Below are 27816 nucleotides of genomic sequence, written 5' to 3' on the forward strand. Positions count from 1 at the left end.
TCAATTATTTGAAATCTGAGTTGGCTGATACGGTGACCAGCTTGAATAAAATGATGAGGTATAGGGAGTTCGGATTTGTTACAGCGTATATCGGATTTATGTTTACAAATGCGGTCTCACACACATTGGGAAGTCTCCCCCCCCCCCCCCCCCCCCCAATGTATGCAAGACCGCAAGGGAATTTAATGAGGTAAATCACAAATGATGTAACACACGTGAAAAAAACTTTTATGTTGTATATTTTACCAGTGTGTGGGTGTGAAAATGTACTCCCTTTCATAACATGGGTACATTGTGCGCAGTTCAAACAAGGAAAAGTGCCCATTTTCGGGTTAGAGAATACCGTTTGTTTTAACGGGATTCTTTCTGCGCCAATGTCTGCATTTACAAGGGTATCACGCAAGTTCCTAGGGCGCTTATAGCACATCCTCACTGGGTTATTAAATTCCCGTATTTATGGATACAATCTGCCCAAGAGAGGCCAATGTTTTTGTATAATATGCAAAATTTTTGGCATAAATGGATGATACGTCACCACTAATGGGAGTCAAGGAGGGGATTGTTGTGGTTGTGGAAACGTAGGTTTTTGTTTATCCTGTGTTGTTAAATTGATCTCTTTATGTAATAGGCCCCGTTGATAACCACGTGCTTTAAATTTGTCTGACATTTCCACTAGCCCAGTGATGGCGAATCTTTTAGAGACCGAGTGCCCAAACTGCAACCCAAAACCCACTTATTTATCTCAAAGTGCCAACACAGTAATTTACCTGAATACCACAGTCCAGTATAGTATATCTTCTATGTACTTTATCATTTAGCTATAATAGCTTAATAGCCTGCATTCAGTGCGCTGCCTGTGCCGTTCATAGTGCGCCCTGCACTGATGAATGGCAGGAAAAGTCTAAGGCATATTAGTACACCATAGACTTTTTCCAGAGTGCGGGTGCCCACAGAGAGGGCTCTGAGTGCCGCCTCTGGGACCCGTGTAGGGTCACTCACAATTCTTGACACTCTAGCGAATCCGTATCAGTGGGGCCGTCGTCTAGTCCTGTTGCCCCGACGGGGGAAAAGACCCGTTGTAGTCTGCGACGTGAGGATCTGCCGCTCCCAGAGGAAGAGGATGCATAGTCCCCAAACATTTGATAGCCATGTGGGTCCGTTTCTTGCCATTGCCAACGGTAAACTCTTTTCAGTTGATAGTCCTCAGTATCACGAGTGAATTTGGACCTCTTGGTTTGCTCAATATATTTCTTGTGATCCTCCAGGATCTTTTCCGCCTCACAAACAGCTGGGTCCGCAATATACGGGCACCGGCCATGCGTGCGCTCTGTTTCTCTGATGCAATCCGCAACATACAGAGCGGTGGCACTACATAGCACTCCCGTAGTATTTTGGTCTGTGCCTCCACGAACATGTTCTATTTCTTTGTGGTGCAGACTGAATCTCGCTGATTGCAGACCCATTCAAGTGAACGCCGGCCACATGGCCGGTGCCCGTGCTCTGCGGAGCGCTGTTAGCCCTTACAGGTCGTGTCCTATTCTGTTCCGTATTTCGGGTGAGAATAGTGCTTTCTATTGATGGAAGTGAGGAAAATGAGGCATCCGTATTTCATGGATCCGTCGTTTGCGGACTGAAATATGACCGTGTATATGTGGCCTAAGAGAAATACGGAAACGCTGAGCGTGTTTGCTTTCCGTTCAGTTTGCACAGCAGAGACGACAACCCTTTGCACATAGCTTTAGTGTCGCGTTTCTCATTTTTGGTGGCATGTTTACTTGAAATTGCCTCATTTGGATTCGTTCACCATGAATGTTGAAAGCATTTCTCTCTTTTTTTTCGGAAGTGGTTTGTAGACAGCGCATAATGTAATGATCTCTTTCATCACTTGCTATGAAGTATATTTAGAAGCGGCTCTGGATTTACTGCGCTGGAGGATGCAAACACAGCGCTTTCATCATGAACTTTTCATACAATTACTAGCTAAACCTCAAAACCGTGTCAGTAATTTTTTATTTTTTTAGTTTTATATGCTTTTTACTTTATGTGATGAAAGGGTAACAAGGAAAAATTTAGCGCTGTTGACCTGCGAGATGTTCATCAGAACTCCAGTGGAGTAACTACGACTCGTGCACACAAACCGCGGATCCGCAAAAACACTATCGGCCGTGTGCATTCCGGCCCTCTATAGAACTGTCCTATCCTTCTACATAATACGAACAAGGATAGGACATGCTCTATTTTATTTATTTTTTGCGGGCCCGCAGAAGGGACATACGGATGCGGACAGCACACGGTGAGCTGTCGGCATTATTTGCGGACCCATTGAAATGATTGGGTCCGCATCCAACCCCCCAAAGAATGCGGATTGAATGCAGACAAAAACAACGGTCGTGTGCATGAGCCCTAACCCAGGGACAGAATAGAGTTTCTCGTCATTTGCATAGAGATCTTCCTTAGTGCTTGGCAACCATTTGACTTCCTCTCTGGGTGACCACCATTTGAGTACATGTGACTGCGTGTACGGAAGTGGTCACACATTCCCTACACGTGTAAGTTGCAGCTCTCTAACACACGTGCAGGTTTTGTTCTTTTCCAGCGAGTCAAAAGAAAGCATGAGAAGCCAAAACTAGAAAAATATTAAAGGGGTCATCCCATGATTGATGTAAAAAATGAAACTCGTGCATAATCTAGAACATGACAACCTCCTCTGTACCTCACATGGATCCAGAGATCTCCCCATTCATTGCTCTGCTAGATTTATATCAATCTGACAGCTCAGGGGGGAAGGTGGGTCCTATCCCAGAGAGCTTGGTCTATTGTCATACACTTTGCTGGTACTGTATTATGCTGCGGTTTTTTTTTCTGCACGAGAATCCTCAAGGAAAAAAACGTGTGTAATCGGCAACATGTGCAGGTAGACTAATATAGAAGCAGCGCTGTCTTAGACTCAAGAAAAGCTGACTTAGAAAGTTACCCTCCAAACTTTGTAGTTTTTTATATATTTTTTTTTTCTTCTTTGTGGCTTATTTAGTCCCTTTTTAGAGCAGCATTTTTTCCCCTTAGCTCTGTTTAAAGAGGTTTTCTAAGTACATTTTTTTTCTTCTTCTGGTGAGTGGGGGAGGGCAAGCTGCAGGAAGGATGTTAAATTCTAGAGATGAGCGAATTTCATATTTTGAAATTAGTTCGCGGTTCGTTGCTGGTAAAAGCAGAATTGCGTTATGCATTCCGTTACCACAGACCATAACGCAATTCTATGCCTTTAGAGGCATTCCGTTATAATAGAAATCTGTGGGGCTGCATAACAGATCAGTCCCGTTTCCGTTATGCATTCCGTCATAGAATTGTGTTATGGTCCGTGGTAACGGAATCCATAACGCAATTCTGCTTTTACCAGTAAATGAATCGCTAACAAATTTCATAAGCGGAAATTCGCTCCTCTCTATTAAATTAATTAAAAATCCAACAGACATTCCTGAACCCCTTCCGACTCAGAGGCGCTGCTCGGTCCTCTCCACCGAGCTGCAGCCATGACTTGTTTTGGCTGCGGTGTAATGTGCCCGTATACATGTGACCGATGCAGCCTATCTTGTGCCCGATGGTCATGGATGGATGGCACAACAATGGGAATGATGATTTCGTCACTGTATCTCTGTGCATTCAAAATGCCATCAATAAAATGCACCTGTGTTCATTGTCCATAACATACGCCTGCCCATACCAAAACCCCACCTCCACCATGGGACACTCGATCCACAACGTTGACGTCAGCAAACCGCTCACCCACACAACGCCACACACGCTGTCTGCCATCTGCCCTGAACAGTGAAAACCGGGACTCATCCGTGAACAGAACGCCTCTCCAACGTGCCAGACGCCATTGAATGTATGCATTTGCCCACTCAAGTCGGTTACGACGACAAACTGCAGTCAGGTCCAGACCCCGATGTGGATGATGAGCATGCAGATGAGCTTCCCTGAGATGGTTTCTGACAGTTTTTGCAGAAATTCTTTGGTTATGCAAACCGATTGTTACTGCAGCTGTCAGGGTGGATGGTCTCAGATGATCATGGAGGTGAACATGCTGGATGTGGCGGTCTCGGGCTGGTGTGGTTACACGTGGTCTGCGGTTGTGAGGCCGATTGGATGTACTGCCAAATTCTCAGAAATGCCTTTGGGGACGGCTTATGGTAGACGGCTCATTGCATGGGCAACAGCTCTGGTAGACATTCCTGCAGTCAGCATGCCAATTGCACGCTCCCTCAAACGTTGCGACATCTGTGGCATTGTGCTGTGTGATCAAACTGCACATTTCAGAATGGCCTTTTATTGTGGGCAGTCTAAGGCACGCCTGTGCAATATTCACGCTGTCTAATCAGCACCTTGATATGCCCCACCTGTGAGGTGGGATGGATTATCTCGGCAAAGGAGAAGTGCTCACTAACACAGATTTAGACAGATTTGTGAACAATATTTGAGAGTAATGGGCCTTTTGTGTATGTAGAAAATGTTTCAGATCTTTGAGTTCAGCTCATGCAAAATGGGAGCAAAACCAAAAGTGCTGCGTATATATTTTTGTTCAGTGTATGTGTATATATAATATATATATTTACAGTACCTCCCTATAACAGATCAGGGGGCGTGTCCTTTCTGCTACAGCTCTGGCCCTATCACAGCTCAGGGGGGTGTCTTTTTTCTCCTTCAGCTCTCTCCCTCTATCACCGCTGCCAACAGCAGATATGGCTGGTGGCAGTTTAAGTATGGAACTGAGCATGCGCGTCCACCTCAGTCATGTTACTCAGGAGGATGGAGAATTTAAGGAAAATAACAAACAGCAGGTGGCGCTATACAGATACATTTTATTGAATAACTTGATGGCTATTCTAAATTTTAATTACCTGCAAAATTGCTGAATATTTTTGTTTTGCGGACAACCCCTTTAACATGTTTTTTCCCAGAATATCAGGGGGTGTGTCCTTTCTGCTGAAGCTGGTGGCAGTTGAATGTTGGAACTGAGCATGTAAGTCAACCTCTGAGCTGGACAAAGAATTTTGAAAGGGCAGACAGCAGGTGGCGCTATACAGATAGATTTCAGTGAATAACTCGGTGGTCATACTACAATTTTGATTACATGTAATTACAAAAGTATTCAGATCCAGGTGCTGGTTTAAAAAATGTAGAATATCTGCCAAGCGTGTGGCTTAGCGGAAAGGGGCGTGAACTGCCGGCTTGGCTTACAATGTGACAATGTGACAATGTACGCAAAAAAAAAAAGGGGCGATCGTTTTGCTGCACATTTTTTTGCCATAAAGCAGGACAATTGATCCTAGATGGTGTAAAGATGGACCAGATCTATCATCCAGCCTCAGCCACTGTGATATACAATGTCTAAGGGTACTTTCACACTAGCGTTATTCTTTTCCGGTATTGAAATTCGGTAAAGGGGCTCAATACCGGAAAAAAAACAGTTTTGTCCTAATGCAGTCTGAATGGAAAGCAATCCGCTCAGTATGCATCCGGATGTCTTCGTTCCGTCCCTTGTACAGTACTTGACTGGACAAAATGCCGGCATTAATTTCCATAGAGATGTATTCATGCCGGATCTGGTACCAAGTGTTTTGGAAATTGCCGGATCCGGTTTTCCGGTCTGCGCATGCGCCGGGAAATAGGAGGAGCTAGTTTCGCTTTTGATCTTTGAAAAAATTTAAATACCAGATCCGTTATTCCAGATGAGACAGATCCGGTATATCACCGGATCCGTCTAACGGACCTGGGAAAAAAAGCTATCTGTTTGTATATGGCTTGCTGGATCCGGCAGGCAGTTCCGTTGCTGGAACTTCCTGCCGTATTCTAACAACGCTCGTGTGAAAGTACTCTTAATCTTAGACGCTGTTAGTAAATCTGCCCTGGCGAGTTTCAGCTGTTTTCCTGTCCCCCTTGGTGTTCTCCGTACTGATTGATGTATTCTCTTGATGTTTTACTATAGCTTCACCTTCTCCTTGTTGCCGGGTGTGCTGGGATGGGGGGATTGCTATATTTGGGCTGACATTGAGTCTGGTTCTAGACCTGGTGTGGTCCTTTTTGTGAGAAGACATCCTATTTATCAAAGATGTATTTTGTGGCTGTAGGAGGTCAAATCTAGAACTGCAAGACGTTCACTGGCCGTTTGGCGACTTGTCACGACTGAGACCAGTGAATGGCTGCAGTGGTGCATGTGACTAGTCGTACTTGTTGTCCGCATGGAACTGGAAGATTACCAGTGCATAGTGTACATAGAGCACAGTGAAAAGCTGGTGGCTCATGTTGGAGAAATGAAGAGGGGACTGGCAATTGAAGGAACCACACCAGGAAGATTAAAGAGCCTCTGTCAGCATGAACAACCTTAAGCCCAGCGTTGCCTGGAAGGGTTGATCATGCTGTTTAAAACAATACCTTTCTTTTCTTTTTAGCTTGCACCTCTGGGGAGATGTGTGAGCAACAATGACTCTCGCCAATAAACAGGACTGTCTAGCCCTGTCAGAGATGGGGGGGAGTGTACTGAGCACTAAGGGGGTGGAGCAGTAGCGGTGCTCCGAGAGCTATACCTGCCCCTCGGTGCTCGAACGCTAATTTGTCTAAATATAAAAGTTCAGGTGCAAGCTGAAAATAAAAGGTGGTGTTTTAAATGGCATGATCAACCCTACTAAGCAATTTGCCTGGTTTAAAGGACCCTTTAAAAAGTACGTTAAAGAGTACGTATTTTAATTGTTCATTATAAAAAAAAATATTCCGCAGCAGAGGGTCGTTTTAAATATGTGGCTCCAGCACAGAGCGGTAATACAGTCACGTGCCTGAGGCGCCGGTGACATAATGATATCCTGTGAGATTTGGATGGATAACATTTTCATATAAACTGCTGCTGGAGACGTTTCGGGGGCTAGGCAGCCAGTAGATGTAGAAGATTTGTACTGGTATCACTTTTAGTCCATTGAAGCGCATAGTGCCTGGCCACTCGAAAAATACGACAGCACCTTACACCCATAGGTTGACCGTGATCTTACTGGGGCTTTTAAAGGCTATGGACATCTTTACATCCGTTTTTATTGCATCTGTTATGTAATAAAATATTGATTTGAAAGTGGAACTCCCATTATTTTTTAGCACGTATTAACAATCAGTTTGTGAATATTCAGTGTAATTTTTTTTATTTTTTTTGCAGAGAATTGTTGATGGTTTTCTGTATAGGGGTTGTGCCACTGCAGCAAATGTCATTTATTATGTAGTGAAAGTTAATACAAGGCTCTTACTAATGTATTGTGATTGTCCATATTGCGTCCTATGCTGGGTGGATTAATTTTTCCATCACATTACTACCACCATGTAATCCTGCAGTGGTGGCCGTACTTGCACACTATAGAAAAAAGTGCTGGACTATGCACGCTTCCACAGTCCTGGCCACCAGAGAGTCAGGGAGATCATAGACCGGCGTAAAATACTGGTCTAAGGGCTCTTTCACACTTGCGTTGTCCGGATCCGGCGTGTACTCCACTTGCCGGAATTACACGCCGGATCCGCAAAAACGAAAGTGAACTGAAAGCGTCTTCAAAATGCGTTCAGTGTTACTATGGCAGCCAGGACGCTATTAAAGTCCTGGTTGCCATAGTAGTAGTGGGGAGCGGTATACTTACCGTCCGTGCGGCTCCCGGGGCACTCCAGAATGACGTCGGAGCGCCCCATGCGCATGGATGACGTGCCAATGCGATCACGTCATCCATGCGCGTGGGGCGCCCTGACGTCACTCTGGAGCACCCCGGGAGCCGCACGGATGGTAAGTATACTGCTCCCCCGCTCCCCACTACACTTTACCATGGCTGCCAGGACTTTAGCGTCTTGGCAGCCATGGTAACCATTCAGAAAAAGCTAAACGTTGGATCCGGCAATGCGCCGAAACGACGTTTAGCTTAAGGCCGGATCCGGATCAATGCCTTTCAATGGGCATTAATTCCAGATCCGGCCTTGCGGCAAGTCTTCAGGATTTTTGGCCGGAGCAAAAAGCGCAGCATGCTGCGGTATTTTCTCCGGCCAAAAAAAGTTCCGGTCCGGAACTGAAGACATCCTGAACGGATTTTGCTCCATTCAGAATGCATTAGGATAAAACTGATCAGGATTCTTCCGGCATAGAGCCCCGACGACGGAACTCTATGCCGGAAGAAAAGAACGCAAGTGTGAAAGAGCCCTAAGATAAATTCCCCCCTATATTCTATATTTCAGTAGCATAATACTGCTGGAATATTGCGTTTAAGAAATAAACCCCTTTGACGGAACTTTTTTTTGCCTATAATACCAGAAAATACCAGAATAAGGGCTCATGCACACGACCGTTGAGGACCCATTTACTTCAATGGGGCTGCAAAGGATGTGGACAGCACTCAGTTGCTCCGTTCTGTGGCCCCACAAAAAAATAAATAAATATAGAACATGTCCTATTCTTGTCTGTTTTGTCTGATTTCTATCATGGGCCATCCGGACGCACGCGTTTGGCATCCATGTTTTGCAGACCACGAAACACGCGCAGTCATGTGCATGAGCCCTAATGCTGCAAGTTTTTGAACTATAGAAAACTTGATGTGAAAATGCCTAAAAAAAACATAGAGCTCCAGCATTCTGCATTTTTGAAAAGCAGCCAGAAAGACAAAAAATACATGATTAGCAAGAACGCCAGTAACAAAAAACACCTGTTTCATATTTCCCACTGACCTTCAGCTGACATCTGGAGTTGGCATTTTTACCACAAAAAAAAAAGAAAAGCCATTAAAAACACAGAGGTGCAGAAAAACGACAGCAAAAACCTTTGTGCTCAATGGATTTGTCTTGTGCGGCCGGCATGTATCCTCATAAAATGCAGGCTGCTCAGTCTCCTTCAGAGTGAAGGCCTCATCTCTGCTCTCCTGAATAATCTTGTAAGTGGATATCTTTTTGTCTTAAAGGGGTTGTCCAAGACAGCAGCGAATCTTGGATTGTTGTAAAATGAAAAATGATGCTATGCTTACCTATTTCTCCGACACTGTTCTCTACTCCGCCGATCTGGACCTCCTGTCGCTGCCTGTTTGTAGACTGCAGCAGTGACATGCAGGTTCATGCCATGCCACCCCTGCAGTCTGTAAACAAGCAGAGGAGGAGGCAAGTATAGCATCATTTTTTATTTTATCACAGTCGGGGGGGCTTGTCTGAGATTTTTTTATGCATCTCTGCCAACCCCTTTAAGGTAACAAAGATGCCGGCTTAGAAGATGGTTCAGAAGAGCAGGGCTACAGAGTCATCAGTCAAAGAGCTTGACATATTTCACACTGAATGGGATTCAGCAGCCCACATTATATTTGAACACATGGAAACTGCAGACTGATTGATTTTTTTATTTTTTTATCACATAATAAAATGCAGTTCAGGTAAAGAAATAGTTTGTTGGGTAGGTGCCCCTAACCTTGACTAAATAAAAAATTGCATTGTGATCCTGGAAAGGTAATATTATTTAAAGGGTTCTCTAAGATATTGCCAGACAGGGTCTAAGGATTTAAAAAAAATAAAAAGACTCGCCTGTCACTGGCTTTCTGGCTCCAGGTCCCCTTCTCCCCACTTCCGATCCCCACTAGACTCGAAATGGATGTGCTGTTTACACACGTCACCACTGCTAAGCAGCCAATCAAGTTTTAGTATTTACGTGTGCCGGCATGGCACTTGACCGCTGAGGCCATTGATTGGCCAGCAGTGGTGATGTGCTTGTAGATGGCATCCAGTCCAGCATCTGGTCCAGCGGGTACTGGAAAGGGAAGAGAATGGTGCTCTACGTAGAAACTAGAGTTTTTTTATCCCTATATCCTGCCTTGCAATATTAATAAGGGTTCCCAGTCTCAGAGAACCCCATACTGTGGTCAGGCCATCTGTGTAGCTCTAAAATGCATCAGTGGTGCAGCCTTCACTTACGATAGATCTTAGTAGAAGGTAAGTCCTGGATGCTGGACTTCTCCTTCCACCATTATTATATTATACATCTGTCCCTGGTACAATTTGGGTTGAGATAATAGAAATGATTCAAGCTGTATCTACAGTTGCAAGAAAAAGCATGTGAACCCTTTGGAATGATATGAATTTCTGCACAAATTGGTCATAAAATGTGATCTGATCTTCATCTAAGTCACAACAATAGACAATCACAGTCTGCTTAAACTAATAAGACACACAGAATTTATTGAACACATCATTTAAACATTCACAGTGCAGGTATGTGAACCCCTAGACTAATGACATCTCCAAGAGCTGGAGTCCAATCATTGAGATGAGATTGGAGGTGTTGGTTACAGCTGCCCTGCCCTATAAAAACACACACCAGTTCTGGGTTTGCTTTTCACAAGCATTGCCTGAGTTGAATGATGCCTCGCACAAAATAGCTCTCAGAAGACCTACAATTAAGAATTGTTGACTTGCAGAAAGCTGGAAAAGGTTATAAAAGTATCTCCAAAACCCTTGCTGTTTATCAGTCCACGGTGAGAAAAATTGTCTCTAAATGGGGAAAGTTCAGCACTGCTGTTACTCTCCCTAGGAGTGGCCGTCCTGTAAAGATGACTGCAAGAGCACAGCACAGACTGCTCAATGAGGTGAAGAAGAATCCTAGAGTGTCAGCTAAAGACTTACAAAAGTCTCTGGCATATGCTAACATCCCGGTTAGCGAATCTATGATACGTAAAACACTAAACAAGAATGGATTTCATGGGAGGATACTACAGATGAAGCCACTGCTGTCCCAAAAAAAAAAACATTGCTGCACGTTTACAGTTTGCACAAGAGCACCTGGATGTTTCACAGCAGTACTGGCAAAATATTCTGTGGACAGATGAAACCAAAGTTGAGTTGTTTGGAAGAAACACACAACACTATGTGTGGAGGCACAGCACTCCAACATCAAAACCTCATCCCAACTGTGTAGTATGGTGGTGGGGGCATTATGGTTTGGGGCTGCTTTGCTGCGTTAGGACCTGGACGGATTGCTATCATCGAAGGAAAAATGAATTCCCAAGTTTATCAAGAAATTTCGCAGGAGAACGTAAGGCCATCTGTCCACCAGCTGAAGCTCAACAGAAGATGGGTGTTGCAACAGGACAACGACCCAAAGCATAGAAGTAAATCAACAACAGAATGGCTTAAAGGGGTTATCCCATCTTAGACAATGGGGGCATATCGCTAGGATATGCCCCCATTGTGTGATAGGTGCGGGTCCCACCGCTGGGACCCGCACCTACAAGGAGAACGGAGCAGAGAAAGTGGAGGAGGGCGCACTGCGCATGCGCAGCCTCCCTCCGTTCATTTCTATGGAGCCGCCGAAAATAGCCAAGCGCTGGCTTGGCTATTTCCGTCGGCCCCATAGAAATGAATGGGAGCGTTGGCCGCGCATGCGCGGTGCGCTCCCATTCACTTCAATGGGAGAGGCGAGGAGCTGTGCCTGGTGGTGGACGGACCCTGGGGAAACCCAGGGTCCTCCAGCCACAACTCTCCCCGGCTCCGTTCTCGTTGTAGGTGCGGGTCCCAGAGGTGGGACCCGCACCTATCAGACAATGGGGGCATATCCTAGCGATATGCCCCCATTGTCTAAGATGGGATAACCCCTTTAAACAGAAGAAAATACGCCTTCTGGAGTGGCCCAGTCAACCCATTTGAGATGCTGTGGCATGACCTCAAGAAAGCGATTCACACCAGACATCTCAAGAATATTGCTGAACTGAAACCGTTCTGTAAAGAGAAATGGTCAAGAATTGCTCCTGACCATTGTGCACATCTGATCTGCAACTACAGGAAACGTTTGGTTGAAGTTATTGCTGCCAAAGGAGGTTCAACCAGTTATTAAATCCAAGGGTTCACATACTTTTTCCACCTGCACTGTGAATGTTTACATGGTGTGTTCAATAAAAGCATGGTAACATTTAATTCTTTGTGTGTTATTAGTTTAAGCAGACTGTGATTGTCTATTGTTGTGACTTAGATGAAGATCAGATCACATTTTATGACCAATTTGTGCAGAAATCCATATCATTCCAAAGGGTTCGCATACTTTTTCTTGCAACTGTATATAGCGTCCATTCAATCTCAGTAGAAGGTAGAACGGATCTCCCAAATAAATCTTTGCGTGAACCTCCTATCTGTAACAAGGTGCCAGCCTTTTGCACTCATTTTGTCTCTGGGGAGTCTTGGCAATCCAGGGCTTGGCACAAGGCTTGGTGTTAAATCTAGCTTATAATTACCATTTATTCCAATCCTGGCAGCAGTGATCACCAGAACTGCAGGCAGCAGATGTCTAGTCATTTTTATAGCTCTGTTGCTCCACAGGATGATGTGACATGCAAACAACCAGCTTTTACGTCTGCCACATCTTCCTTCTACCTATCTTCACTAGCTGGAGGACTGTTGTTAGGAACGCGTGGCGCGGATTGACGCACAGTGTAAGCGCACTGGGGTATGCGGAAAGAAGTGATTAAAAAGCACAATAATCACGGTTGTTACCATGGCCTGAAAATTTATGGATCGCCATTGTTCATAAACTCCTGGGGCCATCACGGCAGGGTTAGATCAGTAGTCTACAGTCCCCTGCTTATGAGGTTCTCCAACAGTTTTCTATGCATAATGAGTGTAATAAGTGTTCTTCCTTATTGTTTTCATGTTTTTGTTATATTTTATTCAAGTGCCGTTTTAAGACCATGACATGCTGAAAATTTCCAATCGAGCACCATGTAGACATTTTATATGCACATTTCTAGACATGTGGCCACAAAGACCCAACAGCTGACCATTCACAGTGGACAGACAGTAGATACTTTCTGGCCAATGGCCAAGGCAGGTGAAATCTGATGTGCCAGACTTGTGATTTTAATGTAAAACACATTATGTGTGGAAAGCTCTGTTCAGATCTTATTTTTTAGACGTATCTGAGATTTACATGTTAGATTAGACATGTGAGGGACTTGTTGGCTGGACCTGCTCCACAAGTTATTATGACCACTTCCTACTTTCAATGTCGGCAGCTCATGAAGGAGGTCAGGAGTGGTGAGCTGGCTTGGTGGGTATATAAGGCATGCGATAGGCTGTCTTCTCACATATCTCTCCTTGCCATCATGGGTAAGGGGTGATTTTATCAGAGTTGCAAAAAGGGGTAACTATTGGATTTTGGGCAGTGGTTTCGAAACTGCGCAATTTGTGCACTGTTCCTGTGCTGCTGTGGTGAAAGTGTATCGTGGACAAATGACACCATTGTGAATAAGTGACGCGGAAACTGGAGCACCATGTGCCATTGGAGATGAACCTCGGCTGCAAAGGTGAGCGAGGGACCAACACACTATAATGGAGCAGCTCACCAGGGGGCTACCTCAAATAACAGTTCTGTGAACCCTACTTTGTATGGGGCTCCAAAGTAGACGAAGTTGCATTCACCGAAAAGGCTTCAATTTTCGTGCCAGTATGAAAATTGGACATCCGCTGGTTGGCAAAAGGTTACCTTCTCCAATGAGTCACATTTTCTGCTTCTTATAATGGATGGACGTTGGCTTGTAAGGCAAGAAACATTAGAGAACAAACACCCTGCAACCGTTACTGGAAGAACACAAGCTGGTTGTGGCAGTGTTATGGTCTGGAAAAGGTTTTCGTGGCATTCTCTGGGCCACTCATCCATTTGGATGGCACTCTCTCAACCAGTCGGAGTATGAATCCATCCTTGCAGATCACGTACACCCGTACACGCTGATTGTCTTCGCTGGGGTGGATGGGATCTTTCAACAAGACAATGCGACATGTCACATGGCTAGAAATGTCCGATATTGGTTGGAGGAGCATGCTCAATACTTCCAAGTACTACCCTGGTCCTGGACTTGAACCCCCTCGAGCATCTGTGTGACCACCTTAATTGTTGTGTTCACTCTATGGATCCTTCCCCACACACCCTCCAGCAGCTGTGGGACGCACTGCAGTCAGCGTGGCTCCAGATACTACCAGGACCTTATGGAGTCATTCTCAGCCAGTCTACTTGCTATCCGTGCTGAACACGGAGGTTCCTCTGTATATTAGCTGGTGGTTAGAATAATGTGAGTTGACTGTGTGTTTTTGGCAGGGCTGAGATTCAGTACACCCGTTCCAGGAAACTACACAATGCACAGAACTTCTGCATATTTTCGGGCACCCCATCTACCGAAGCAGATGATTGGTGGTGGTGCTGGGTATCGGACCCCCACTAATCTGATATTTATGACCTATTCTGAGGATAGGTCATCAAAATCTGTAGCCTGGATGACCCCTTTAATTCAGTGGTACTATAAACCTTTCCTACTTTATATTACTGTGCGGTGCATGAAGGTGATAATGTGAAAGTACATTTCCAGAGCCATCGTTATGCAACCATTGAGCCAGTAAGAAATGCTCAGAGATTTCAGCTCTGAAGTCTGCAAACCTGTAAATACAGCAGTCATTATGTAATGGTGATACGGTACATTGTTAAATGGTGTTTAACGGTGAACTAATCTATAATTCATTATATTGCCAAGATGCAGCGTACGTGACCAGTAGTACAGTCAATGAGTAACATATAAAGTATGGTCAATGCTATTATTACATCATGATCACTGAAAAGATTAGAAAAGTGTTTTTTTTCTAAATATTACATAAGAGTGACAAAACATTTGCATCATTGAGCAAATGTGAATAACAGGAAAGCATTGCAACACAGCGTGCAACAGTACCAAGATAATCAGAAAACCGTATGTGCCATTTTATAATACAAACCCTTAAAGGCCATGAACACCTTTTGGGGGCCCCTTTTTGTATATCATTGCATTCTACTTTTTTTGGTCTAAAATCATTTATGCAGTTGGCCGTTATTAAAAATGTTCAGCAGTTTTTGAGATGCAGAGGTTAAAAAAAAAAAACGTTGTTTACTCTGAGTCCCATCAGCTGACTGATCATGTAGAGCCCTTATCTCTGATTTCCTGACCTGTAGTTCTTTGCAGGGCTCAAGTTGCACATGTGCAGTTACTTCTGCTTCCTGGCCGCCCTCTGATGTGACAGGAGCAAGCACATGCAACCTGTCCATGTGAACACTCTCTCACCAGATCTCCAATCGAGAAGATGCTGGAGATGCCATATTCTGGTCCCCTGGAAAACACCCTAACTCCATGATGAACTGCACTGAAAGTGGGTTGCAGAGAGCTGGCACATACCATCAAATGTAACGGGAACCAAGGAGTGGGTGTTAAATATATGGGTTAGGACATACACAACAATTATTATTACTACTTTAACACACTGATCAATTGGAATGCCCCTTTAACCACCTCAGCCCCCCTAGCTTAAACCCCCTTAATGACCAGACCACTTTTTACACTTCTGGACTACACTACTTTCACAGTTTATTGCTCGGTCATACAACTTACCACCCAAATGAATTTTACCTCCTTTTCTTCTCACTAATAGAGCTTTCATTTCGTGGTATTTCATTGCTGCTGACATTTTTACTTTTTTTGTTATTAATCGAAATTTACCTATTTTTTTTTTTTTCACTTTCAGTTGTAAAATTTTTCAAATAAAACCTACATTTCGATATACATTTTTCTCTAAATTTATTGTTCTACATGTCTGATAAAAAAAAATCATATAAGTGTATATTTATTGGTTTGCGCAGAAGTTATAGCGTTTACAAACTATGGTACAAAAATGTGAATTTCTGCTTTTTGAAGCAGCTCTGACTTTCTGAGCACTTGTCATGTTTCCTGAGGTTCTACAATGCCCAGACAGTACAAACACCCCACAAATGACCCCATTTCGGAAAGTAGACACCCTAAGGTATTTTCTGATGGGCATAGTGAGTTCATAGAAGTTGTTTTTTTTTCACAAGTTAGCGGAAAATGATGATTGATTTATTTTTTTTATTTTTTTATTTTTTTCCTTACAAAGTCTCATATTCCACTAACTTGTGACAAAAAATAAAAACTTCCATGAACTCACTAGGCCCATCACGAAATTCCTTGGGGTGTCTTCCTTCCAAAATGGGGTCACTTGTGGGGTATTTAAACTGCCTTGGCATTTTAGGGGCCCTAATGCGTGAGAAGTAGTTTGGAATCCAAATGCGTAAAAAATGCCCTGTGAAATCCTAAAGGTGCTCTTTAGAATTTGGGCCCCTTTGCCCACCTAGGCTGCAAAAAAGTGTCACACATGAGGTGTCGCCGTACTCAGGAGAAGTTGTGCAATGTGTTTTGGGGTGTCTTTTTACATATAGCCATGCTGGGTGAGAGGAATAACAGGGCCGCCGCCAGGACGCGATCCTGCGTGCGGCGGTCCTGTAGTGATTAATGCTGGGCTATTTTAGACCTTTAAAGGGAACCTGTGACATTGTACATGCGGTCCTTTCTGTAGCCAGCATGTTATAAAGCAGAAGGATCTAAGAAAATTGTTATAGGGGGACATTTGTTTAGACCAGAGGTTTTCCACGCGCCAAAGTTACATACAGGCTCGGGCCTCTAAATAGGTTTAGCTCTTCGTTCGGCAGGCCGTGCAACAGACTTAACTCTACTCCAGCCCTTTTGCTGATGTAGATTTAAGCCATTTTCCACGCCAAAAACCGGTGTGGGAAATAAATGAGCTGGGCCTGCTGACCCACCCGCTTCCTCACTCACTAGGGATGAGCGAATAGACTTTGCATGGTACATCCAAAGTCGATTTGCTAAAAAACTTTGTATTACTGTACGGAGTTCCCGCTCCGTACAGTGTTAGAATGCATTGGCTCTGATGAGCCGAAGTTATTACTTCAGAGTCACGCAAGACTTTGTGTAATAACTTTGGCAATTAATTATTACTGTAAAAAAAAAACTTGATACCGGACTCTGGTTCGGTTCCTAGTGGTACCTTGGAACCAGACCCGAGTTCGGTACCAAGGTTTTTTACAGTAATGATTAATTCTCGAAGATATTACACGGTCTTGCGCGACTAGGCAAAGTACAGTATTACAACAACGTTTTTAGTGAATCGACTTCGGATGTACCATGCGAAGTCGATTCGTTCATCCCTACCACTCGCAACATGCTCTTTTCTTGACCACTTTGAGAAAAGTGGCGTGAGCAGGGAAGTCATATATTTTGCAGCACATAAGCTGCGCACCAAGACGTGCAACACCTTTTTACGACACTTTTGGAGTGATGTCCCCCATAGTCTAGTGTAATTGGTATTTTAAGTGCTCCTTTTCTAAGCGTAGGAGTCCAGTGGGCAGTCCTGTTTAGTGAATGACAGCCGTCTCTGTAGGCACAGTCATTCACAGATTCAATAAATTGTAATGGTATTTTTTCGCCAAGAAAAGCGCTGCAGACTCTTGTCTTCAAGAATACCATAGCCAACGCTAGTGTGAGGAGAGCCTCAACCATATCTTCTGAACTGCCTCATTAGATTGTCTAGTATAAACTGTGCTTCTTGCAGTAGGAAAAATTGCATCGGTAATAAAAAAAAATGTAAAAAATTAAATTAAAAAAATGGAGAAAGCACTGTAAATCTCAGTCCTGACCTCCTGTGTTCCATTTCTGGACCCGACTTTATGCGGCTTCTCTGTAAAGGGCAGGAGACGTTTTGTGACAACTTCCTCATCCCCCTATCTGCGTTTTGTCATTTTGATTTGGAAGACCTCACTTTTTGAATGCATGCATAAATGCCAGCAGCGATTGCCGTATTACTTGCTCCACTGAGGTGAATAAAATTTCATCTGCAGGCACCGGTTGTACAGCAGGCAGAACGCGCAGCGATGGGGAGATCTCAGCTCAGCTTTGGCCAGGGCTAATGGAGGGCTTCTTCGAGCATGTCCTGTTATTTAAAATGGGACTATTCAGGGGTCTGTTGCTCCTATTAGCACATTCTCAATGGGGAGTCCCTCGGGATTGTTTTCCGCGGCGGCTCGCTGGTGTGTGCACAATGGCTTTGCACATTGCTCTTTTTTTCCTTTTTTTTTTTTTTGCAGGCATCTCTGTGAGATATGTCAGACGGGTCATAATAACTGTGAGACTGGTGACATTTTGCGTATCCAGCCTGGGATCAGATCCTGATTATTGCGTAGAAGCAAAGACAATTAACTCTTTTCCTACCTACTTCTGAACGAATTGCCTCCAGTGCCTAATGGCTTTGAATGCAAACATGAAATCTTGGCCGATAAGAGGTAATGTTTCGTTCCGACATGACTGTAGATAGGGGAGGGGTGGTGACTTTGTGAGTCACACCTGCGACCGGATCACTTCCTCAGCAGTGATTCACATACGTATTGGATAGTTGTCACACAAAACCAGACACAGGACATCATTGTGGAAAACCCCTGTGGACTATCAGATAGGAACAGTGATTGATTCGCCCCCGTCTACCAGTTGCTAGTATTTAATGTAATAAAATAAAACACCTGGAAGGCAGATAGACGGAGACTGACGAGAGATTTCCATCTGCATTTCCTCCGGATACAACTTTCTTCATAGATAGTCATCCACCGAGCATTGAAACCACTTGATAATCTCATGACAGTGGCACCTGTCTTGGTGGGACATGATGGTCCACAAGTGAACAGTCAGCTCTTGAAGATGATGTGTTGGAAGCAGAGAAAATGGGAAAGTGGAAAGCATTTTTTACACTGGCGGTAAGAGATCCTGGAGGGAACAGCCTGCCGGAGCCCTCTGGATCCAGCATTGCTAGACAGTACCTGAAAGCCAGATCCTATTTTAGTAAATGGGGCCGGTGGGCATTTGGTACCGTCCAGCAGTCCCAGAGATCTTCGGCAGGCTGTTCCCTCCAGGATCTTTTAATACTAGTATGAAACTAGCCTAAGGGCTCCTTAACCCAGCCGTGCCTGTATTGCGGTCTACAAACAGCGGGCCCTGGCCATGTGCACTCCGCATCACGGATGTGGACCCATTCACTTGTATGGGTCCGCAATCCGGAAGGTGCAGTGCGGAATGGAGGCACGGAACCTCACGGAAGCACTCCACAGACAAATAGAACATATTCTATTTATTTATTTTTTTGCGGTGCGGACGGATCACGGACCCCATTCAAGTTGAATGGTTCTAGATCCATCTGTGAAATCCGCACGGGCCACCGTAAATTGAAACTAGACCCAACATACAATGCCTCAGGCCCAGATTCAACCAACCAACATGGTCATTTCCCCCGCAAAACACCTGTATTAGTTGTTTAGTAACTCTTCTTCATAGTACAGTGTGGTACTACATGTCTGGTACTTCCCTCTGTCTGTGCCAAGATGAGCTTTTTTGGACACCAGGTGAGGGTGGCTCCATTTTATTTTTCGGGTACATTGTGTGGACTGTGCAGGACCTTGAAGAAGCTCCCGTCCTCATCACAGAAAGTGATTTACAGCTTCCAGCAGCTATTTCTGTTATGTGTAAGCATTTGCTTCCTCTGTTTATTTTATTAGAATTTCCTTTTTCTCTTATCTTGTTTTTTTTTAGGTCTTTGGATCCAATTATTAATTTTCCATAGGGTTATGCTCTCTAGTTACAATGGTCATCCTGGAATTAATTAATTAATGTAACTTGAGGGCCTGCTCTATTATTTATCAGAGTTTACATACTATTTTGCCTGTGTTTCTTCAGACAAAGATCTGAATGTTGTCAAATATTGACAGTTGTGATTAGGGAGGGGTTGCTATTTATTATACTTTTTATTACCATCTGGGTTCAGTCAACAGGTATTCCTAAGCATGCGTGTGTTTCAGGGAGAGCGGAATAAACTTTGGCATATCTCCTGTTGAAATCCAACATGCCTGAACCCTATTATCCCTTGACATCTGCCATCAGGGGAGGTTTATGGCATCCTCATACACAGTAGATAGCTGGGCATTTGGTGAGTTAAACCTACGTATGTTGTAATGTTTGTAGGCACTCTTGGTTGGAATTTCTTTAGGTCCAGTTGAACCACTATTGTGTGCCCTGTTCGATCCACCAAATTCTTCCATGCATCGTTTTTCGGCAGCTTCGGATCTAGCATCACGGGCCTGTGTATCTTTGTGAGAAACCAAGGTTATTTGCTATTATTTTACGTATTTCATACTTTGATTTATTTCACAAATAACTTTTTGAATATATATAAAAAAAAATATTCTGCTGTACACGTTGTCATTTTTTTCCCACAGATCTGTGGTGTTGAAATGGAGACAGATGTGGAGGCTATAGAAGAAACAAACACCGATGGAGGACAAGAGACCATTGTTGTGTTCACGGATGAAGATGGCACTAAACATCTGACGCCTTCTACACCACAAGATGCCGTTAATACAACAGATAAACTTAACCTAAGCTCACAAGGCCTTATTAAACTATCTTCAGATGAAATTGTATCCCAAGAGCAGGAATCTGGAGACATTGAACCGGTGGAGTCAAGAAGCATAACAAGTAGACCACCAAAGGACACAGAAGAATGTGGTTTAACTCAAGAACCAACTTATGCAAATGAAAAAGAGAATGATCTGGATCACAACTCTGATAACATGAGCAAGGGGGACCTGGTTGGTACAAATGGTCCAATAGACATGGATGTGAGTGAATATCCAGTAGATATGAGGACAGATATAGCTCATGTAGAACAGGATCCTGTCACCACAGAATCAAATAACCTAGATATCACTCAGTGCCTTCAAATAGGTAACCCAGATCTAGAAAACAATGCAGCAGATCAAGTCACTCAACATCTGGAAGAGATGCAGAGAGAAAATATGGAATCTAAAAGTTTTCCTTCTAAAGAGACCTCTAATGAACAAATCAGTAGAGAAGTAAGTGCACCCGAGGCAACCATGCAACAAATCCCTGAAATTGTAGGTGCACAGGGAGTGCAAGAACAAAGCTCGAATAATGTGCCAGAGACCAAACCGAATCCTCATAACATGGACTTTCAACAGCCTGAACTGAATCCAAGTAGTATGAACATGGCAGATGCCGCTGGGAAGCAGAACACAGACATCGTTACCCAAGTGCCAGATGTCACCATGCATCATGACTACACCGTATGTTCTTTACTGTGTATTTTACAAATCCTTCTTTTGCTTTATGGATTGCTACAAAATATGCACATAAACCTTCTTCAGTTATGTGTCATAAATCCCCCTTCTCAACTCCGGTCCTCGAGACCCACCAACCGCTCAGGATTTGAGAATATCCCACAGAATGAATACCTGTGGTAAGTCCTGATGCATGGACACTAATTAGATCACCTGCTCAATACTAAGGAAATCCTGAAAACGCGACTGGTAGGTGGGTCCCGAGGACCGGAGTTGAGAAACCCTGCCCTAGACACTGCAGCCTGCATCTGTAGATCATCTACTTTCCCTATTTACCTAGATATTGCATATAAATTTACAAAAGCCACCGCAATTACAGAAACCTTCATACATAGAGTTGTGGTCCTGGAAAGTAACTGCTAAGGCAGTTAAAGGGGTTGTCCAGAATTAGAGAAAAAAAAAAAAAAAGTTTTGTTACAATGTCAATTGTGTGTACAAGTGAATTTCCAAAAATTAATTTATAGGCCAATTCAGGAGAATCAGCTGTCAGATTTCAGTCGATCCGAATGAATAATCGCAAGTGCCCCATTTGCCCTGAAAAGTAATGTATGACACTCTTAGGTCTCCTAGGACTGTATCCAGCCTTTAACACCAAGACAGCATTAGTAATGTCATAGTGACAGTAACCTACATGGCTGTGGGGGAACGGATGGGATCCAGTGGTAACAAACAGCCTGTTTAAAAACACACTGTGCTGTCGAATAAAAAATAAATTCTTCATTAAACTCCAAAAAATGATCCCTTTTTAGTGACCGATATTTTCTCCTCTGTCTTTTGATTTGTGAAACTGTGGCCACCACTTCCAGTGATTTGAGTAGGACCAATTACAAATTTCAAGATTTGATTTCACCAAAATTAGAATCTTCATAATTCATAACAAATTGGATTCTTGTAGAATCAATTTGCTCATCTCTAATGGGTACCTCGGGGCTTTCATTAGGGGGCCTTCAACCCGTTGGCACTCTTCAGTTGTGTCATGGGTGTGCTAATGGGATCACAGAAAAAGCCTCCTGTCTCTAACTGGTCAGTTGCTGAGGTCATTATTGACTGAGATCTGAGTAATTAAATGGCTGCGATCAGAGTTTTCTCCGATCATGGCCATAGGAGCAGAGTATCATGCAGACACCACTCCAGTGCCTTTACCATCCATGTGTCATACATCCTGCAGCGGTAATTACATTTTGCTGGCACTGTAGCGATATGGTGTGTGGTATGGGTGAGCGAATCGCGCTTTGGATCCAAGATCGGAAGTCGATTCATTCCCCAACTTTGTTTTAATTCTGTACGGAGACCTGACTCCGTACATCATTAAAATGTATAGGCTTCGCGGAGGCAACATTCATTAAGTCCGAAGTCTCGCAAGACTTTGAAGAACTTCGTGCTTCGATTCTACAACATTTTAAAACTGGGATCTGAAGTAGATGTCTACCCAGCAGATATGAAGTCGACTTCTATCCTGCAGATATGCCGTAAATGTCCAGATGGGACGACCCCTTTAATGTATTCACCTCCCCACCGATTTCGACTTCTGTCTTGTGACTTTTCATTTCAGGAGGTGGTCTCAAACACCCAGATTCTTCCTTGTCAACCCGAAGCCTGCTCCGTACCTGGGGTGTGCAGCATTTGTCAGTCAGTCCTTACCCAGTCTCATCGACCTGTCCTCATACCGTCCGAAGTTTCAGCCAGCGCGACCGTGGATCGGATTATACATGGCTCCCTCAACCCTCAGCTTATTCAAGGTAATAAACTCCTATTTTGTACTAATTTAATTTCGCCGTCCGTCTGCTACATGTGTATTTATTGTCAGCACCACCGTTACTCAGGAGAACTTGTTCCAAGTGCACCTCAAGCTGTCAGCCTAATGGTGTCCCCGTGTGAACTCTGCCATTCCGTATCTCAGTGTGTTTTGTTTAGGACCTGGATGCTCAGCAAAGAAGGATCAGCATGCACACCACACCAAATAATCTGGATTGTGTGGTGGAAAAAAATACTTAGTTATTTCCACACAAAACCACGTCATCTACAAAAGGCTAATGATGAGGTGAAGAGGAAGTCTAGCCGCAATCTGGCTTGATGTAAACAGCTGCAGTGAAAGGTCGCAGATGGTTCATTAACAGTTTTATTCAAAGGGACATGAGCTTCATGGACTCAGTGAGGAATGTGAACTTAAAAGGGTTGTCCCATGACAAACATTTAAAGGGCATCTGTCAGCAGATTTGTACCCATGACACTGGCTGACCTGTTCCATATGCACTTGGCAGCTGAAGGCATCTGTGTTGGCCCCATGTTCATAGGTGCCTGCATTGCTGAGAAAAATTATGTTTCAATATATGAAAATGAACCTCTAGGAGCAACGGGGGCATTTCCCTTACACCTAGAGGATCTGCTCTCTCTGCAACTGCCGCACCCTCTGCACGTGAATTGACTGGACCAGGCGCGATCACGTTTTCATTGCGCTGCTCTGAGGTCTCTTCTTCATCAGCTTTGTGGAGCACGGATCTCATACGCGTTCTATATACCTCAGAAACGCCCTCCAAAGTACAGTAATTGGGAAATAATATAAAAGACGCTGATTCTGTAATTTTGTATTTTTTATAATCTCATATTGCCAAACGGTAATGCACTATATAGAGAGGACTCCTGAGCGTGCGCACGTGATGCAGGGGACTCCAGAGTTCATCTCTAGGCATCGCATGGCTGTTTTGCTGTGGTATTTGAGTGAATCTAGAAATGAGGATTACCTAATGAGAATCTGTGTCCTTAAAGGGGTTGTCTAACTTCAGCAAATAGCATTTATCATGTAGACAAAGTTAATACAAGGCACTTACTAATGTATTGTGTCCCTATTGCTTACTTTGCTGGCTGGATTCATTTTTCCATCACATTATACACTGCTCATTTCCATAGTTACGACCACACTGCGATCCATCAGCGGTGGCCGTTCTTCCACACTATAGGAAAAAATGCCAGCCTCTCTGGTGACCGAGACCATGAAAGTGCACATAGGCTAGTGCTTTTTCTTGTAGTGTACAAGCACGGCCACCGCTGATGGATTGCAGGGTGGTCATAACCATGGAAATGAGAAGTGTATAATGTGATGGCAAAATAAATCCAGCCAGCAAAGGAGGCAGAATGGACAATCACAATACATTAGTAAGTGCCTTGTATTAACTTTCTCTACATGATAAATGCCACTCGCTGAAGTGAGACAACCGCTTTAACCCTGTTCACTGCTTACTGCAGTTTGGGGGTTATTTCCAAGCTGACAGATTCCTTTTAAAGGGAACCTGTCACCATGAAAATACGATGTAAGCTATAGGCAGCATGTTATAGAACAGGAGGAGCTGAGCAGAATAATATTTAATTATATGGGAAAAGATTCAGTATAAATGGTAATTTATACATTAAAATTCCTGCTCGTTCTGGACTGTGAAATCCAGGAGGCGGTCCTATCAGTGATTGACAGCTATCTCTGTATACTCAGTAATAGAGGGAATGCTGTCAATCACTGATAGGACCGCCTCCTGGACTTTAAAGTCCAGAACGAGCTCAGACACTATGTTCAAGCGGAGAGGTTTCCTTTTAAAACAGTTTAAAATTATTTTAGGTGTAAAACTATTCTATCAGAACTTGTGTAGATGCCCCCATAAAAATGACTGTATTGTTGGCCAATGGTCTAATATGTATGGGGAGCTCTCAACATATGATGTCGGAGTAGAGAAGGATGAACATTTTTTTTTTTTTTTTTTTGCCCAATCCTTTCATCCTGCCAGGTAATTTGGCAACGACTTTCTCCTCTCTCCCCATTGAAAACCCATAATACATGCTTAGGGTATGGCTATGGGGAAGTCGAGAGAAAGCTGTCATTGGGCTGACATCTATTGAATATGTGCAGCCACTTTGACTTTCTGATGTGTACATAGTAAAAATGAGGCTTTCAGGTGCGGATCTAGCAGCTGCATGTCCACACAGGAGTTATCGAACAGGCTGTTCTCAGATGTCATATATACAATACATGAAAACATCACTCACTAGAACAGACGAAGCAGAAATATTTATATGAAGGAGCGCCCTAACAAATCAGAGCAAAGTTTTTGTGTTTGATATTAATGACTTATAATCAGGATAGGTTATCGGTATTAGATCAGCAGGGGTCTGACACCCCTCACCCCCGCCGATCAGCTGTTTGAAGCGGCCACAGCACTCCGGTGTGCGCTACTGCCTCCTCACAGCACAGCACCGCCCATGGCATAGTGGCTGTGCTTGGTATTGCAGCCCAGCCCTACACTTGAATGGGACCGAGTTGAACCTAGGTTATGAGACCAATGAGCGTGACGTCACTGGCCTGCGAAGTGGCCGCAGTCTCTACAAACCGCTGATCGGTGGGGGGAAGTGCCCAGAGAAGAAGCCCCACCAATTAGATATTGATGACCTATCCTGAGGATAGGTCATCCGTTTTAAACAATTGAAAAACTCCTTTAATTTGTGTAACCAAGCCTTAAGACGGTCATGTCATGTCACCGAAGACCATATGAACAGACACCAGACTTGATACAGTGATGACAAATTGTGTGATTATCAATTTGCCTATTTGTCAAATACGTGTACAGTAAACCAGATGAATTCTACGTTCTAGGCTGCATTGTTACCAGCACCGAAGGCAGAAATTCTGAGATTACCCAGTACCTGATCCTGCAGGAACCCCAGGGTGGTAAGAAAAATATGCTCTTTGTGGTACATTAAGGTGAAGCTCTACATTTCATAACTTTGAATATATAGGTAACACATGTAAAGTCTTTCACCTGGGACTCACGGAGACAGCCAGGTGCTCAGCTATGTCAGTCAGTCCCATCGGCATTGAATGGAGCAGCAGGGCACGTGCACGACGCCTGCTCAATCCAAATGTGTCCAGTTATAGTTTCATAGGGGTCCCTGTGATCGTACTATTTTCACTGTCGATTGGGGTGGTGATAAGTGTTTGTTGGGGGATAGCCCCTTTAATTGGGCTGTATGAGTACTCTTGTCTGTAGTTGCTAATCAGCTTGTTGATGGTTTCCAGATAGCAGCAGGAGGTCATGGGGTCTCCTATGAGAATGGAGGTTCCCACATGACCACCACTTAATTCATTTCTATGGGACTGCTGAGCACAGAATCAACGCTACCTCCAGTAGTCTAATAGAAGTGAATGGAGCGATGATGTCCTGTTAGTGCGAAAAACCCTGTTGATGTTAGGTGGCACAGTGTTTGAACGTGTGAATGGTATCTTCTTCTGTGCGCAACATCTTGATTTATTTTTTACAGCCCCTACTAGTTATCCATTGACAATGAGTCCTGTTGCTGTTGGAGAGAGATCCCCATCACGCTCATCTGGTGCTCCTGAATTAGTGTCTGACTTGGAAGCTCTAGAAGGGATGATGGAAGTAGTGGTGGTTCAGCAGTACAAGTGCAAGATGTGCCAATACAAGAGTAGGTCCAAGTCAACTCTCCTCCGCCATGTGAAAGAACGCCATATCCCTTCAGGTAAGGCATTCTGAGGAACATTAAAGGGTAACTGTCTTGTTTTCATCAAAAAATCTATTTTAGCATGTGTTACTGCTACAGCAGCATTATGCATAAAGCAATCTTTAGTTTCTTCACATACCACTGTTTTCCTTGGGTTTTTTTAATCTCCACAATATGAGGACCTTCTCAAGATGGATCCTCTGTCGGTTCTCTGAAGCCAAAACTGCTCTCCCTCACTTCCCATACACTTTTAATGTAGCCAGCAGCTCCTTGCCAGCCAATCAGATTGGATTACTGAGAGAAACGCCTCCTCACTTTGAAGCCTACTGCAGGCATGCAGTGTGAAGGACCGCCCCTTTGTCTTCTGTTTACATTAAGTTGGGAGACAGACAATCCTTAGTAACGGTGTTTTAAGGGAGAAGTGGAAAGGGACAGGAGACATTAATCAAAGCTGTTATTATAAAGTAATTGCAGATCTTTTCACAATCATTGACAGACTAACTCAGGTATACATGCTAGCTCTAATAAACTAGCAAATAAAAAAATGTGACAGTTACCCTTTGAGAACTTCTAGAAGCTCACACTCTGATGGCTTCTTCAGGTTTACAAATTGCTCCCATGCACTTCTTATGTAATCTGTTGATGGACAGAGCTGAACGGCTTTCACAGTGAACTTTAGGCCATTACAGCAGCACGTATGCTTCCCGTACAAGGTATAGACACATAGTAAAGTAAAGGTGCCCATACACATTCAGTAGTTGTCAGCTGAACTGTTCAGCTATCTTTCCCAAGTCCCCCATACAGTTTTGTCAAGCTTGTATATGTTGTCATTGGTAAGAACGGAGAGAAAAACAACAAATTGGGTAAACATTCAGTTCTTCCCAACATAATCTGTGGGGAAGAGTTGGGAGCACCCCATACACATTAGATTGTTGGCAGAACCCCCCGTTCTTGCCAGGTTCAGACGACAATACATTGTGTATGGAGGTCTTAAAGTGTACCTTACTATTAAACAACTTTCGATAGGTCATAGCGACTTTTGAAAGGTTTTGATTGGTAGATGTCCAAATGCTGAGTCCCCTATTGGTTGCTAAAATGAGGCGATAGAGGCACTCGCACAAAGCATTGTCTCTCATCACTGCTGAGGACAAGTCTGTGAGTCCATCTCCAGCAACGAGGTGACCCTGTGCTCTGTCTTCTCATTGTAGAGATCTAGGAGG

General features: G+C 43.8%; 1 protein-coding gene across 2 annotated transcripts in view; it reads left to right on the forward strand.

Moving 5' to 3' along the window:
• LOC122942038 (zinc finger protein 335-like) overlaps positions 1-27816 on the forward strand; it is a 91949-nt gene that overhangs the window by 20025 nt on the left and 44108 nt on the right. For both annotated transcript variants that reach the window (XM_044299532.1, XM_044299533.1), the window contains exons 2-5: positions 20174-21040; positions 22647-22833; positions 25731-25805; positions 26396-26614. In XM_044299532.1, coding sequence (XP_044155467.1) covers positions 20189-21040; positions 22647-22833; positions 25731-25805; positions 26396-26614 — 1333 coding nt within the window. In that variant the 5' untranslated portion in view covers positions 20174-20188. The remainder of the gene's footprint in view (positions 1-20173; positions 21041-22646; positions 22834-25730; positions 25806-26395; positions 26615-27816) is intronic.

Source organism: Bufo gargarizans, chromosome 6 (assembly GCF_014858855.1).
Source record: "Bufo gargarizans isolate SCDJY-AF-19 chromosome 6, ASM1485885v1, whole genome shotgun sequence".
In the NCBI taxonomy this organism is placed as follows: domain Eukaryota; kingdom Metazoa; phylum Chordata; class Amphibia; order Anura; family Bufonidae; genus Bufo; species Bufo gargarizans.